At 37.0% G+C, this 17,441-nt stretch overlaps 2 protein-coding genes across 2 annotated transcripts; one reads left to right on the top strand and one right to left on the bottom strand.

The window, feature by feature from the left end:
* Positions 1-172: 172 nt before the first annotated feature.
* csnk2b (casein kinase 2, beta polypeptide) lies at positions 173-7,006 on the top strand. Its single transcript, XM_082186119.1, has 7 exons — positions 173-275; positions 847-927; positions 3,566-3,668; positions 4,607-4,722; positions 4,805-4,880; positions 5,600-5,789; positions 5,904-7,006. The coding sequence occupies exons 2-7, from the start codon at positions 856-858 to the stop codon at positions 5,992-5,994; spliced, it is 648 nt and encodes a 215-aa protein (XP_082042245.1). The 5' UTR covers positions 173-275; positions 847-855; the 3' UTR covers positions 5,995-7,006.
* pdia8 (protein disulfide isomerase family A, member 8) lies at positions 6,804-17,258 on the bottom strand. The gene is made up of 13 exons (XM_082186105.1): positions 16,978-17,258; positions 16,521-16,599; positions 15,630-15,747; positions 15,425-15,532; positions 14,435-14,564; positions 13,438-13,551; positions 13,225-13,350; positions 11,632-11,814; positions 8,996-9,104; positions 8,785-8,913; positions 8,610-8,689; positions 8,466-8,523; positions 6,804-8,361 (listed from the first exon to the last, which is right to left on the bottom strand). Exons 1-13 carry the CDS (start codon positions 17,136-17,138, stop codon positions 8,272-8,274), a joined length of 1,485 nt encoding a protein of 494 aa, XP_082042231.1. The 5' UTR covers positions 17,139-17,258; the 3' UTR covers positions 6,804-8,271.
* Between the last annotated feature and the right edge of the window lie 183 nt (positions 17,259-17,441).

The raw sequence follows: 17,441 nt of genomic DNA on the forward strand, positions 1-17,441 counted from the left end.
ATCTTAACATAAATTTTAAATGCCAGTTTTGCAGTATTATTCGATTACGTCAATATATGATTATAGTAATATATAAAATGAGTACTTGGTTTATTCTAAAATTCATAACATTGAATGTGGAAAAACTCAAGATTATAAAGACTACAATTCCTACTAGATCAGGATTGAGAGAGCGGAAGTGACCCACCTTATGATCACGTGCCGTAGAGCAGAAGCCTCCAATCAGCGTGCAGTTGTATCGCTGCGGCTAACATCGACCCCGGGAGATCCTTGAGGTAACACGAATAAGCGCTTTAATCAATGTAATGGACAGAAATATGTTGTAGTTTCGATATTTGTGTGGTTTTCAGTTATTCATGCGATTTCGTTGCTAGTTTTACGTGTTAGCACAATATTTGTTTGACAAATGTTTAGGGGCAGTCGGCAAATTTGCTGCGGCCTAGTTTTAAGTATTAGCTAGCAGCGGCATGCTAAGCTCCTCTTGCGTTAGCTGAGTACACAAACTACAAAATGGACATTTGACAAGATACAAACGCGTCATTTTAACGCACCAATGTTTTTAGACTGCGGATTAAAAAAAAATGTCCATATGTATTTTATTGACTCGGCGATAACACAAAAAACCTAAGCAGCAGGCTATGTTAGCGTGCGTCAGGCCAGTCCAGTCAATTGTTTACGTGAAAACAGTCAATTTGTTATAAACCGGTACTTGCATTAAACATATTAACGCAGGATTAGAACTAATTTTTATTGTATATCATCATTAGAAAATGACCCTTTTTAGGCAGTAATAGTCTTTGTATCTGTTATTTTATTCGCTTAATGTTGCTCTCATCTCGTCTACAGTTTCCCAACATGAGTAGCTCAGAGGAAGTGTCGTGGATTTCTTGGTTTTGTGGTCTACGGGGAAACGAGTTCTTCTGTGAGGTTTGTATTCGTTTATTTTGTATAATAGCTATTAAAAGGCACACCAGGGAGCGTAAATATTGATTAGAAATAAGCTACAGGGTTGAAATCTTATCAGACACGAGCACCGCCCTCTTGAGATGACAATGGAAGTTGTAATAATGTGTGTGTAGAAATAAAAGAATTTAAAGGACTAAGTACAAGCTTTCCCAGACCCCAACCTCAAATTAAAAAGGCATCTTTATAAATGCCCGATTTATACACTGAAAAATAAATAGTATAAATCTGAAATTGCTTTGTCAAGTTACATTATTATATTTTATTCCTACTCTCTACGTATTTCTTTATTTAATTTTAATCTAATGTGTTTAAATTAATCTGTTTTTTGTTTAATCTATTTAAGGTTAATAACTAATATTTTATTATAATCATAATTTTTTTAATGAATTTATCTAGTTTACTTATTTTAATCTTTTAATTTATTTATTATAGTTTTTCTCTAGACTTTCCACAGACCCCCTGTCACTAGGGGTTTTTGCACTGGAGGAGCGTTTCCGTTGTTCTTGTAACTATTAGCAGGAGTACTCGTTTTTTGGTGTGTTTGCACTGCAGGAACTGGGAATGATTTTGGTTCTAGGACACCTTTTTGGGGGACTAAATTATCTTCTACTTCAGAGTAGGTTCTAACCCTGCACAATAGGAACTATTGTAAGTGTACGTTGATTGGCTGAACGCATGTCATACGAAAAACCGGACCCGGCAATTTAAAGGAACACTCCACCGTTTTTTGAAATAGGGCTTATTCACCTTCTTTCCTACATTTAGATAGGTGGGCAAATGCATTTTTGTCTCAGTGCATGCATTGTTTTAGTTTGACAGGGTCGGCGCTAGCTTAGCTTAGCATAATGAATGGAATCCTTTGTTGCCAGCTAGCATGTCCTAAGTAAAAGTGATATAAAACAATTAAAAAACCCACCTAATTACTTCTTGTGGCCTGCATATTCACAACAAGTACAAATAGTGATGCAGATTAACACTAGACGATTTCCTATGCAGATATTGACTTGGGACTATATTAGGGGGAAGCACAGGTGAAGCACTGCTTCTTGGGCGCAGAGATATCACGCCCAAGTAGCAGTGCTTCGCCTGTGCTTCCCCCTAATATTGTCCTTAATATATAAGTCAATATCTGCCTAGGAAATCGCCTAGTGTTAATCTGCATCACTATTTGTACTTGTTGTGAATACGCAGGCCACAAGCAGTAATTAGGTGGGTTTTAAAAAAAATTTATATCACTTTTACTCAGGACATGCTAGCTGGCAACAAAGGATTCCATTCATTGTGCTAAGCTAAGCTAGCGCCGACCCTGTCAAACTAAAACAATGCATGCACTGAGACAAAAATGCATTTGCCCACCTATCTAAATGTAGGAAAGAAAGTGAATAAGCCCTATTTCAAAAAACGGTGGAGTGTTCCTTTAAAAAAGCCATGTGAACACAGTTTACATACTCTACAAACTAACTCCACGATTCACGAACGTGGAAAACAGCGATCGATGGACCGAAATGCAAGGTGTCATCTTTTTCAGAAGAAAAATAGCTTTCAACAAATTACAGTTATTGACCATTACTGTGTGTGGTGAGTTTGTAAATAGAATTGAAATAGACAAAAATAAATTATTATTTTTAATAATATGCCTTATTTTTATTTAGAAAAAAACAGAAAAATCACGAACGAAAGAAACTAACACTTTAAAGTTGAAAAATGAACTATAATACATATATATACAAGAATTTATTGTGACATTTGGTTGCAGAGTTTTCAGGACACTTCATACATGCACACACATATACAAGTGCATGTGTACATAGGCACACATACACATGCACACACCACATGCTAAGATATGTGAAAGAGAGAAACGGCCATCTGCCTGCCAAGTTTAATTAAAAATCATCCCAATCCCCTCTTCTGCTGTCTACCACTTCTTTCGTCATGTATTTGTTAGTTTCTTTTATTATTTTATGCAATCCAAAACACTCTAACCTGCCACGCTTCATATCTCTCTGTTCAAATCCTTCCTTCCCACTCTGCCAGAAAGCTGCGTTCATTTGTTGACGGAAAGCATGAAATTACCGTAATAAGCCGTATATTGCTGAAAAGTGCATGTTGTCTACTTTCAGGGGCAATTTGAATGGCTTTGATGTCGGCGATGACACAGCCGGTTTAACAGTTCTATCCAACAAAGAATTAGATAGGACTGTTAAACAGATGGTAAACTAATGAAGATGAAGAATGGGAGCATTGTGTGCTCAGGCTCTGGTGTTCTTAGCTCTGTGAAAATAAAAGCCCTGCATCAGTACGTAAGTGAAGTTCCTACTGCTCGTGCGAACGCAACCAAGGAAATGGCCCTAGGAGAAAATTTAGTTATCGGGGGACCGCCATGGTGGCTAGTTCCTAGAACTACCCGGTGCGAAAGCCACTACTCCTTTGCGGCCGAGGTCCCTAAACCCCTGACATAGAAAACCCTCGTAAACTGTCTCTGAATCACTCATAAAATTAAGGTAGATGTAATCTGTCATTTTCGAGAACAATAGATGAACCTGCTATTATCTTCATATTTGTTGGAATAATGTATATCTCTCTTCACTCCATACAGGTAGATGAGGACTACATTCAGGACAAGTTTAATCTTACGGGACTCAATGAGCAAGTCCCCCATTACAGACAAGCCCTTGACATGATCCTGGATCTGGAACCTGGTCAGTGATTTAGTTTTTGACACAAACCCACTTTGGGCTCGTAATTTATAAATTCGATCTTCCAGTGAGATGTCAGCCTTCCCTCTGGTGACATATGCCGGACTTCTCCATTTAGTCACCCACCCCTTTTTTTTTTTTTTTTTTTTACAATTAACTGCCATTACACATTCAAATCTTCATCCATCTAATAAACAACTGTTGGTTGAAGTCACTGCCCTACATTTTTGTTACTTTTTCTGTAATTGTACGTCACAGTACAGAAGAATGGATCTGTCGCTGCTTCCTTTACATTGCAACTTTAACTTTTCGTGCAACCATCTGATGAACTTTATGCTATACATACAACCAACCAGGCACATTCAAAATTTTGTTTTAGACAAGATCTTTTAATCCAAATCCATGAATCGCTTTGATTCATGAATCTTGGACAATTACTTGTTTAATGCACACATTTAGTAATAGTCATAATTGTCTACCTAAAGCAAAAATGCTTTTTTTAAATTCCTAACTTAGTATGTTCTGCTTGATCTGAATATGATCCAGATAAATCATGAATGCGTTTGAAATGCTTTTGTACCCTCTAAATCATACTAGAGATGACCTGCATTTCCCCATCTATTTTAGTCACCATGAAATCAAAATGGGCAATTTTTTTATAGTACGTTTCAGTATTTATTATAGATGATTTATCTGTGTGTTATCGTTATTTAAAATGAACAAATAATGTCTTCTCATAATCTTTAATCAAGCACATTAACGTCAATAATCCCTCCAGCAATCTGTCATTCACATGAGACCATGGCAGCAGTTATATAGTTTGATGAGCTTTTTCACTTGGAAATACTTCACCAGAAGAAAAATAAATAATTTTGTCTCATGCCAACTTGAAACATTGTGATTTCCTAGTTGTGTTATGGAGGTGTTATTGTGTGTGTCAGATGAGGAGCTGGAGGATAACCCCAACCAGAGTGACCTGATTGAGCAGGCTGCTGAGATGCTCTATGGACTGATCCATGCGCGCTATATCCTTACTAACCGTGGCATTGCCCAGATGGTACGTAGGGTTATCATTTCATTAGAGGAAGACACAATTAATTTTTTCGGCTTCATATGAATGTGCTTGTTTTCTCTTGCAGCTGGAGAAGTATCAGCAGGGAGACTTTGGCTATTGTCCTCGTGTTTACTGTGAGAATCAGCCAATGCTGCCTATTGGTGGGTGACTAACCCCATTTACTTGGGATTATTGTGATTGTGATTATTATATATTTTTTTCAGTATTAGCTGATTTCACTTGAAAGGTACACCAGCCCAGTTTTCATGCTTTAGAAGAATGTACACAGGACCATTTGAACCCCAGATACACCATACATCTATGTATGGCAACACTGCAAAAAAAGAAGCTTATATTGCCATTGTTCAACCAATTAAAAAAGCAGGGAGTGTAATTAATGATAAATAAGGAAAAATCCTCAATATTGCATATTTAGATATAATTGGTGGATAAAATATAACTTAAAATTACTATAATAGTAATATTAATAGTATTGTTTAACCAAACAACAGTATTTTAAAAAAGAGAGAGATAAGGTCGACATCGGCCGTTCAACATAAGAAACTTGTAATTATTATCGGCTGAAAATAATCTTTGTTGGTGCTTCCTTATTAAAAAGTAATGCATTTCGTTGCTTCTGAAACGTGACCTATCTTCAATCTGAATTCCTTATAGACAAAATCTGTTTTTGCCCTACCTTTTTTTTTGTATTCAATCCTTTCTTGATTCCATGTCATTTTGACATTTTGACATTTCTTAAGTTCGCTAAATAGCTCTATATGGTTGTGTTAGAGCTGGTCTGTGTGCACCGCAGCGACACATGATGTACACCACAGTGAGTGAATGTAGCATCTGTCCATCTGTGTTTTTCTCTATCCAGGGCTCTCTGACATACCTGGTGAGGCCATGGTGAAGCTCTACTGCCCTAAGTGTATGGATGTGTACACGCCAAAGTCGTCCAGGCACCATCACACCGATGGAGCTTATTTTGGCACTGGCTTCCCCCACATGCTGTTCATGGTGCATCCCGAGTACCGGCCAAAGAGGCCTGCCAACCAGTTTGTGCCCAGGTTTGTCCTACCTTTATATGGCAGCCACTTACTGCTTTGCCTAAATTGTCTGATATCGCAAAAAATGGTTCATTTTCATCCTAGTTTCTCAGTACTGTCATTCTCCTCTTGCAGGCTTTATGGTTTCAAGATTCATCCAATGGCTTACCAGCTACAGCTGCAGGCAGCCTCCAGCTTCAAGAGTCCCGTCAAAGCGATCCGCTAAGAACCTGAGCAGGGCGGGATGGGGTGGGATGGGGTGTGTTGTGTGTCCGTCAACATGGCTTCACTCTTCTCCTACAATTTTAGATTCGACTAAGACTAACATTCAAATATGGAGAGAGTGAGACTATAAAACACTCTGGGGAGAAATGAAAACCTTGCCTCTGAAATACTGTACAGAAAATGGGGTTTTCCTTGTAAAACAATTTCAGTTCTTATCTTCCACATAGAAAATAAAGTTATAATTAAAGCTAGATTCCTGTAGGATGGCTCTGCTCACTCTCTGGTCCTGTTTGTTTTAGTTCACTAAAGTAATGTTCACTTACAAGGTCATCATGAATTGATATCTCATCAGTTCATGGTGTAATGTATGGTAGACTTTGAATATAAAATATTATGGTTGATCGATCATCAAAACTGCAGTTATATCATCGTTCAATCCCCTCCTCTGTTCGACCAGATATTTGGCTTACTTTAAAATGGCTGTTGCATGAAAAAGGCAGTATATTTTGGGATTTGTTTGAGTAATATTGCTGGGATTGTTTATGACTGTTCTTTGTTGACAGGCTGCAAGCTTTCAGTGCATGTATTAGAAAAGACCAGAAATGGGAAGACAAACGCAAACAGGAAACTGTCTCTGTCTTAATTAGACAAGTGTTATGGTTTTGTTTTATACAATCAGTCCTGCACTTCTCTTCAGAACGACGCCAACCTGTTAAGTTCCTCCAGTGTCAAGATGACTTCAGAGAGTTTTTACTAGATTTACCACAGAACCACAATTAGGATGTTTTTTTAATTTGGTATGGGCCCAGGTTTTTCTTCTTGTTTAAAGTATTTCTTCTGGTAGAAAGGCATAAGAGTAGAATATATAAATCAGTTTTGAATGCATTGGATGTATTTTTTTTTTTTTTGTGAGTGATATATATTTTTTTTGATCCTGTTGAATGTTTTTTTCTTTCTTTACAGCTGTTGAGGAACCAGGGTTCAGAATTCACAATAAATGTCTTTTCCTATAAGCTGTGTGAGAGTCCTACATATGTGTTTATATATGTCATGTACTTACTCATACATTTCTAAAATTGTATGGCTTCCATGGAGTGCAAAAAGTTGTACAAGATCCTGGTTCTTTTAAGAACCATAAACTTTTATGGTTTATTTTGGAACTTGATAGTTTATGTGGTTATTCACTTTCACTTTATTTCATCAGATTATATGCCCATTTACTCACAGTTGAATGGACCAGTTTTGGATGGCAATCTCTAATCCAGAATAAAACCTGTTCTGGAGCAGGTTAGCAGTGTTTTGTAAGTTACCATGACGATGAACCCTAAAAATGAAACCAGCTTCATGCAACAAGTCTCAGATTAACATATTTTGGTTTCCAACATGAAAGAAACAGCTGACCAAAGTCATTTTCCTTTTAATAAACACTTGAATTTCTTTTGTTCCTGTTCATCAAGGATTACCAAGGATTGCTGAACAGAAAGCTTCAAATAGATGTCAAACATTCTTACCTTAAGGCATACGTATAGTAGAAAAAAAAATACTAAAGCGACAGGACAACATTTACTTTGTAAATACACAACCAAACTACATAAATAGTCAACAAATAATCATTAAACAACCAATTTTTCAACCCATTTCAACAGAATTTAGAGTAGCAATTTGTCATTTGAACGAAATGAGACTGCGTCCTAGCAGAGACTTTAAGGGACTTTGGTCCAACCCTGCATGGGTTAAAGATGCCATTCCATATGATCGGCTCAGTTTGAAATTCCATATGATTGGCTCAGGGCGACTCGGAAATTATGACTATAAACATAATAATGCTCCATATGCTGATACTCCACAAACTGAGGTTTAAACCAATTACCATTCCATCTATTGCATGAAATCGGATTAGTATGAATCATGAATATAGGTCTTTTTGTAAATGTATGTTAAAACAACAGCAATAATTAATGCAGATGGACCAGTAAACGCACAGATGGAACTAAGCATCAAAACAACAAAGAACAAAGCAGTGAAGCTCATGCAACAAAGACCACAACAACAAAAACAGGACTCTAGTGTAATTAGCAATCAGCTCTATTTTCTATCACACATAGACAAAATAAATTAGAGAGAATTTTTATTTATTTGAATGTTGCCAATTAATTTGATTTGATATGCATGGCTGATCCATAGCAGAATTCCACGGAATTCTCCACTTTTTATGAACAAAAATCATGGTGTAATCACATGGTGTAATCACAACATACATCAATTTTCCCTTTAATGTTTACAGCTCTTCCTTGACTCCGTTTAGGACAAGAGGTTTGGACACCTCGCGCTTCAGGAAGCTGATGAAATCCTTCACTTCACGGGCTCCCTGAAAGGTGACAACCAAAATACAAAGAATTAATGTTCATAATGACAAATATATGAACATGATAGCCATATTGTACACCATAAGATGATTGAAATAAACACTACCTCGTAACGTTTTGGCTCATTCTTCCGTCCAGCAGCGGCAAAATATATTGCAGGAAATCTGCAAAAGAATAACAAAAAATTAACAATGGATACTAAAATGAATATAAAAGATTTGAGGATGAGTGATAAAATGTGAATACATGCCCTTGCACGTCATAGCCCTGTGGGACATCATTGGCAGTTGCATCCATCTTGGCGATTACAATATTGGGATCACTGTACAGCTAAGAGTCATACAAGACCATAGAAACCAGAAAAACAGGATCAGAAGAAATTCAGAAAGAGATAGAAGTCATACACTGATGTCTGTGAAGCTCACCTGTTCTCCAAGCTCTGTAAATTTGGGCTCCAGTTTTTTACAATGGCCACACCACGGAGCATAAAACTCAATAAGCACGTCTTTCTCTTGGTCATTCACAATCTCTTCAAACGTATCCGCCACAACCACCTGCCCACAAACATCAACTCCAGTCAATGCCTGAGAAGTGATACTGTAAATGAAGACTTTTAATTACACACATCTCACTAACCTTGACCGGACCGTTGTTTTTGGCAGGCACAGGCTCTGATTTGACATAGCGCTTTAGTCGCCCAGCAAAATAGTCTTCCAGAAAACTCTCTAAAGACTTGCCATCTCGTCTGAGGAGGGTTCATATTTACAGTTAAAACCAGACATAATTAAATCACACTGACTTAGAAGGCCTATAACAAACCAAAATGCTGTAGGAGTGTTAGCACAATGTTAGCTGTGGTAGAGTTAAATGAAGAATATTATTATATTTAAACAATATTTTGATAACAGTCTTATTAATATGTTAATATGTTAATAAGTATGATAATGGTATATGCTCACAAAGGCTGCATTTATTTGATCAAAGATACAGTAAAAACAGTAATATTACAGTGAAAGTTTTCTATTTGAATATATTTTAAAATGTAATTTATTCCTGTGATTGCAAAGCTGAATTTTCAGCATCATTACTCCAGTCTTCAGTGTCACATGATCCTTCAGAAATCATTCTAATATGCTGATTTTGCTGTTCAAGAAACATTTCTTATTATTATCATCAATGTAGAAAACATCTAATATTTTTAGGGAAACCATCAGGATTCTTTGATAAGAAGTAGACAGTTCAAAAGAACACCATGCATTTAAAATAGGATTTAAAAAGAAATGATTATTTACTGCCACTTTTAATCAATTGAATGCATCCTATCCCAATGAAAGCATTAGACTCTAACTTTTGAACAATAGTGTAATAACTTTTGAGATTAAATGTTTAACACTGATTTGTTTCTCTTATGTGAACACATTAACTCTTTCCCCACCATTGATTGAATTTTCCATTGAAACAGAATTTTCCGTCAATCCATGTTGTCACTGTTATCCAGTAGTAGGTGCTATTACACACCTTCTGAAAGAATCTCTGGATCAAAACACAGGCGAAGAAAAAGCAGAAACAAGCGATAGAAGCATTGCTTGTATATACGTGTTGTAAGCTGTATTTTCTCAGCTTAAAAAAAAAACAATACAAATTTAAAAGCAGAGGCTCTGTTCTTTCTTTTGATCAAAAATGTTGGTGCTGGCTGGCAACTTTTTTCTAAAAACGTTGCAGGGAAAAGAGTTAAAAGTTAGTTCACTGCATTTTTAAGAGAAGAGCATTTGAGAAAAAAAACGAATTAATTGCAATTTTAATTGACTTAATAACAAAGTTATAATCATATGAAAGAAATATAATATAATACTCTTTAAAAAAAAGTTTTTAGAAAACAACTGATGACAAATCGGAGTGATCAGATTACTCCACGCTTCGGTTTCTCGGTTGAAAAAATGAAATATGGTGTTTTGGGTGTTGATGCTTGTAATGGCATGACCTAATTACTCAACTAATGCAAATTCCTTTTAAAGGTCCCATTGATTATTTTAGAATGTTTCCTGGGGTGCCCTTATAATGTTAGTATGTTTTTTAGATCAAAAGTTGTAATAATTTAGAAATAAAAGGCATATTTCCTAGCCTGATTTTAGCCTCTGATTTGAACACTCTGTTTGAAGGGGCGTGTCAGCTGTGAGACTTCAGTGTAAACGCCCACTGCTGTGATTGGCTGACATGTTTGCATATTAAATATTTAGCATTACATGTGGAACTCTCTCGAAAACTTCTACTATTACAGCTATTATACGTTTTTACTATTGCAGCTATCGAGATTAACGAATCGTGAGAAGTTTTTTAAGTATTTAGTCTATAAAGTCTATTCCCATCACATAAAAGGTTGCAGTGATGAGTATTGAGCAGATGACAGCCTGTTGATCGCGTCAATGAAGATCTTATCATTGCAAACGCAGTTTCTGCACTCTCACTAATGATTTCACCAATGCAAACATGAGGTAAGTACAGTAGGAGCTTCGTTGTGCAGTGCAACAGCGTCATTGATTTCATAAAGAGTTTTGGCAAGTGTTTGGCAGATAAACTCACGCTGTGTGATTGACAGCTTGGCCGATTGGAAAGGGATTGATTGCTGTCTGTATAAATATTAATCACAGTTTAAGTAAGATTATTTTCATCCTACTAAGAGAAACGACATGAAGTTGATCATTTAGTCACTGGCTTGATTTACTGATGCATAAACAGTATTGAACGACTTTGAGAGAAAGATTATCTGTCTGAACTTGAACAATTACACATCAGAAATTCACATAACCCACTGGTTCTTCAGAGGCTCGGATGAAGGAACTAAAAAAATACTTTTGTGTTCATTTGTACATCCAAACACTGAGCAACTGCCATGCTTCACTCATTTGCAAGCCATGAAGTCTCTTGAGGAAAAACCAATATCGCGCTCGCGCAGCTCATTTTCTCATGGGCGGGCCAAATTCTTTTTGCGGGCAAAGATGAGAAAGGGGAGGTAACCTTTCCCCTTATGACAACATAAGGGGAAGATTTCTAGATTCGCCCGTCTGAGCTTTCATTTTCTCAAAAATACCCAGGGCTTGGTTTACACACATCAAAAAGTCTAGCCACTGGGGGACCATAGGCAGGCTAGGGGAACTCATATTAAGGTTAAAAAAACTCATAAAGTGAAATTTTCATGCAATGGGACCTTTAAGAACAAAAAAAAAAGGTTCTAAAACCTTAAAACAGGATCATAATGAAGTGTTTATACTCACGTAAACTCCTCCCGCATGGTGTATTTGTTTCCTGTTCGTGTCCTGATGGTGACAACCGGCAGCTCAGCTCCATCTGATGGACCCAGACCAAACTCATCTTCAAGCTCCTCCATAAAGTCATTACGGTTCGCCACAGAATACAACAGGCCCTGAGAACTGAACTTAGACGCCACCTTTAGCACTCTAAATGTAGTTGGGACAGAGAAGGACAGACAAGTACAACCTCAAATTCAGAAAAAGGTGGGATATTTTGTCAAATTCTCAAAAGTACAAAGAAAATAGTTTCAAAGTTTTCAATGACCAACTTAAAGATACTGTACCTGATATTTTTTCCTTCTATTTGGCCAAAATGGTTTAAACCCCAAATAATATATTTTAAAAGCAATCATCTGTGAAAAAAAACAGGCTTTATGATGCCATCTACTGTTTATTATAGAGGATTGTAATAGACGAGAAGCTCGTTCCAGGGATGGAAAGTCTTGGCCAATAACATGCTCAGGAAAAAGGGGGTTGCACATATTGAACTGAGGGACAAAAATTATAAAATGAGCGAGTACATCATGAATCCATTTTCCAAACCGTATTTTTGTCTTATCCTGAATCACTACGGTCCACCTACAATAAGTGTTTATATTCACATGAGACACAGCCATCTTCTAACCGTAGACATACTGGGAACTATATTCTCAGAAGGCTGTGTCTCATGTGACCTTGTTATCTGTACACACTGACTATACAAATCACAACATGTAAATAGGAAAATGTTGGTGTTATTTTGTCACTTATTGGGAGCAGTATGCTTGCTGGAGCCGTTTACCTCCAGGCTTTGTGCTAAGCTAGGCTAGCGGTGGGTGTGTCAGACAGAGTTACGGCACGCATGGAGATGAAAAGGTTATGTATGGACTTATCTAACTCTGGGGGATACGGTGAATAAGCTAAAGTCCCAAAAAGTCGTTGTGTTCCTTTAACAGTAGCATGATGGTTTCTCATGCAATACCATCCGAGGGCTCAAAGGTCACGCACATTCAACAGAGGTCTCCTCCCTTGCCCTACACAGACTGAGATTTCTCTGGATTCCCTGAATCTTTTCACAATATTATGTATGGTAGACGGTGAAAGACCTAAATTATTTGCAATCTTGCATTGAGAAATGTGATTTTTGAATTGTTTAACAATTCTCTCACATTTGGCACAAAGTGACCCATGAGTCTTTGGTGGATGTTCCCTATACCCAAACAAGATAACCTCACCTACTGTACTACCAGTTGACCTGCTAACTGTGGACTGTTTCAAATATCCTATAGTCTTTTCACATTTATTGTGCCTCTGTCCCAACTTTTTTTGGAGTGTGTTGCAGCCACCAAAATCAAAATTTGTTTATATTCACAAAATACAATTAATTTGACCAGTGAAAACATTGGACATTTTTTTCTTTGCACTTTTGTCAGTTAAATAAACGTTAAAGAGAATTAACAAATCACAGATTCTTAATATTATAACTTTTTACAAACTGTCCCAACTTTTCAGGATTTGGGGGTTGTACTTCATGACTTTGTAATAAACATATTCGCTCACTGATTCTGAATGACCCACCTGTTTCTCCAATAGTTGGAGCCTTTGGCATTGCGAAGATAATCCAAGTCATAGTAGGCGGTCAACAAATCCCTCTTTTTAAACGAATCCTTGTTCTCTTTGGTCAGGTGAGGACAAAGGCCAAAACTACAGAGCAAAAGCAATCAACATCTCAGCACCTGCTCTCTGTGTGTTTCTTATGTGCGAGTGTGTGGCATATCAGTGTCTGCTCACATGTTGTCTCTGATGAAGCGCCGCAGGCCTGTGACGGACATTGATCCTGTGTGGTGTGCCACACTCTCCTCAAACGTACTGCTCAGTCTGGGGGGTCGGAACAGAAGCACGGACCTGCAGGCAGAGTGTTTACAGATTTTTAATAGTGCATAATAATTGTAATATTAATCTTTTACAATTTTTTTATCCTGAACAACAAGCTTAACTGTCAGCTTTGATTCAGAACAATGGTTCTCAGCTGGTTTTGCTTCAGAATCCAGATTTTACTTTGGACAAGTACCAAAAAAGTTTATTGAACCAAAGTGAACAAACATCTCTTTAAAATCAAATATTAAGATTAAAATCAAAAGATCCAGTAATATTGAAAATTAAGATGACAGTCTAAATAGGAGAAAAAATATTTTAAAATATCTTCTTCATTTACACTCTGCCATTTACAGAGCCCTTAAATGGAAATGGTGATGGAAAAAAAGGATACGGAAAAATTACGTCAATGATTTTGCGTTCTCCTGCAAATGTTTTGCGTTTGAGAAACTTTGCATTCCCTCTGAAAACTTTTGTTTCATATCACATTTGATCAATTATTACATCTGAATAAAAGTTTATCTTTAATGCAAACAAACCTAATGTACTAAGTTGTATTGTTGGCATCTGTCTAATTTAGCGTGTATCTCCCAAATTACACTTTCTTGTACGTCTGGACTATGTCTGTACTTTCTTCTGCACTGGAAGCTCCTGTCACTAAGACAAATTCCTTGAGTGTGTAAACATACTTGGCAATAAAGCTCATTCTGATTCTGATTCTAATTATGAAATTTGACATCAACAGCAAAAGTGATGGGAACATAAATAAGCCTATTTGTTTTGCTATTATTCACAATAATATTGTTAGTTGATTTGCATTTATCATTGTTTTCCGACAGCTGTTTCCCCCTAATAGAACAGACCTCAGTTTTTGGGACACGACCCACCAGTTGAAGTTCCTCCCATTGCTTACTCGTATGTGACGCCATATTTGTTTCCAAGCTGGAGGTCTGTGGTGTGGGCTAAGCGGAAACTCTCCCTCATTAAACTGGCTCCTTTAAGAAACTCTGCGAGTTGAGAGCTGTCAGTCCCTGAGAAGAACCCTGAGAGACAGACAGAGAAAAGAAACGATGCAAGACATTAATAATAAAATATGTATTATGCTCATCAATCCATCCATCCATCCACACCTCTGGGCAAAAAAAAAAAAAGGGCCAAGCCAAAAATGGTTATAATATTTACTGGTCTAAACCATTTTAATCACAAATAACTGGTCAGGAAATTAACAAGAATTGCACAAATGCTTTAGATAAAGTAGTTTAGCACGGAATAGCCAGGAATGCTTTTTACAGGAAGAAGAGTCAATGTTGTTCAACTCAATGTCAATGGCTTCAAACACTTAATAGGAAGTTGAAAAATGTCTCCCAGTTCGTTTGAGTTTAATATGAGACCAATTATTTCACTATAGGGTTCAAATCTGGACTCTGACCAAGCCAAAAAATGAGTCTGATGGACTTGTTCTCAAACCACTTCTTGTTCTCAAGCCAACTTGGGCAGGAGCATTATCTTGTTGAAAAATAACATCTGATCATTCTTCTTTAGATAACAACTTTTCATTTCTGGGAAGCAAGTCATTCTGCAATTTAGCATCTGTACTCCAAAGCATTAAACGACTTTTCAATGTCCCCACACAATTACAACTCTATCCATCCATCCATCCATCCATCCATCCACCCATCCAATCATCCACCCATCCATTCAATCATTCATCCATCCATCTATCCATCCACCCATCCAATCATCCATCTACTGAATTTATGCATTTAAATGTACATAATATAAAATTTTGGTATTACATTTAGAGTGTATTACATATTTTGAATCTACACAATATATATATATAATTTTTTTTTTGTTTTTTTTTTGAGAGTAAGTTCAAACAAAGCCAATAAAACGCACTTACCAACTACACTGGCATCAAAGTTGTTTATAAAGTTCTCCAGGTCATGCTCACTTTGCAGAGGCACAGAATCAGGCCCGGCCTGTTTCTTCATATAGTTCACAATTCCATCTGTTTGGAAATTATAAATCCACTATGACATCCCCAGCCAATTTGCATTCATGGCACACATCATTTGAAATGATACAGGAAAACTTAAAACAAATACCAGCTGAGCGTGGACCATCATACGATGATGATTCCTGTCCGTTCCGAAATATTTTGAGTGTTGGGTATCCAGTAACCCCATATTGCTTACAGGTCTCTGTATTAGAAGTACAGTCCACCTGAACAAAGAATGGCACAGATCCTTAAACCATCTGAAGAACATGCAATCTCTACTTATAAACATTATTATATCACATGAGGCTCCTTAATATTGGATCATAAGATCAGTTTCCATTAAAGAAATGTTGCTGGTTCAAATCAAGTTGAGCTCTATAAACACAATACAATGCTTGATCACCACAGAACAAAAATTTCAAACTCATTTTGTAAAAACTACATTTATAGTAAAGCATACAGCATAAGCATAGCAATGTTACAGCGGTTTTAAAGATAGAAATGTGAAGCTTGCATTTTTGTTAAAATACTTCTATTTATTCTTCAACACTAAAGGTGTTAATTGAGCTGTCTAAACGGGGAGGATGATTTTATGTGTGGCTGGCTTTTGCTCTTTCTGGTATCCTTGCACACATTGTGTGAAAGTCAGCGCTTTACACGGTCATGACTCAAGACAGATGTTGAAAGATTTAAATAACTTTACACAAATAAGGTTAGGACACGAATCAGATTTAATGCTTGTGACTATACTTTCAAAATTGTGTGTATTTTACCATTTATCCCAGGAAATGTCTTGCCCTACTGACTTCCATTTTTAAGAGCACTGTAAACAGAAAATAGTTTTTGTTTCCACAAATTTTAAATTACTGTCTGTGTTAATTGGCAGCATGTCACATTTTAAAAACAGCCTCATTTGTATTGAACTCAGAACATTCCTGTAATGTGATCCAAGCCAAGATATGCAGATATTGTAATTTCCTTCTCCTACTGTATTCACCTTGGCTAAAGTTACTGTTCCCTTCAGTCGAGTAGCTGCACTTTCAAACTCTGGGGCGAGTTTCTTACAGTGGCCACACCTGAAAACAAAACAGAGCAGCTAAACAATCAAAAACTGCTGGAATTTATGGAAAAATTGACAACAATGCTGCTGAATGATTAACTTGTAATAGAACAATGGATAAATTAATGGTGCTACTTATCCCAGGACTGCGGGTTTTCCTAAAACCTTAAAACGCTTTATGAAAATGAACAAATGTTCTTATGAGAACCGAGCTTGCATCGCAACTGTCAGCTGTATGTAGGCACCATGGACAGCTCACGCCATCACATCCAGCAGCACCGTACGGCGAGTTGCAAATGCAAGCATGCACTCTTCTTATAATCATTTTACAATTAAATATTATTAATTGCATATTTGTATATTTGTATGAGTAAATGAAACATTATTCTCTCACCATGGTGCATAAAACTTCACCAGCAGGGTCTCCTGCTCGGGCGCGAGGTAATCGAAGTCCGCGTCTCTGAGCTCGAGCACATCACTGCGTCCACGCGCTGACGAGCTCAACATACAAACAACTAACACACATAAAACCCCGCGCAATAGAAAATTATCCATCAAGGAAGGAATAGAGAATAATTCTCCAAATTCAGAAACCAAAACTGAACTAAAAAAAAAACGCTTTTGCCGGGCGGTTTCCACCGATATGCCTGTGCCCGTGTGAGGGGCGGGATGAAAACACAATGTGTCACTGAAGTAGGAGATGATTGGCTACTAATTCTCCAGCTGATGAGATGTAAAACGGTCATTGGTGAATTTCTCTGTCAATCAAAGCTCCTCCTGGGAGGCTCGTACTATTGCACTATTACAGTCAGAACAAAAAAAGGTCATTTCTTCACGATAATAAATTAAATAATTTAT

The sequence above is a fragment of the Leuciscus leuciscus genome, assembly GCF_965113295.1.
Source record: "Leuciscus leuciscus genome assembly, chromosome: 12".
Classification (NCBI taxonomy): Eukaryota; Metazoa; Chordata; class Actinopteri; order Cypriniformes; family Leuciscidae; genus Leuciscus; species Leuciscus leuciscus.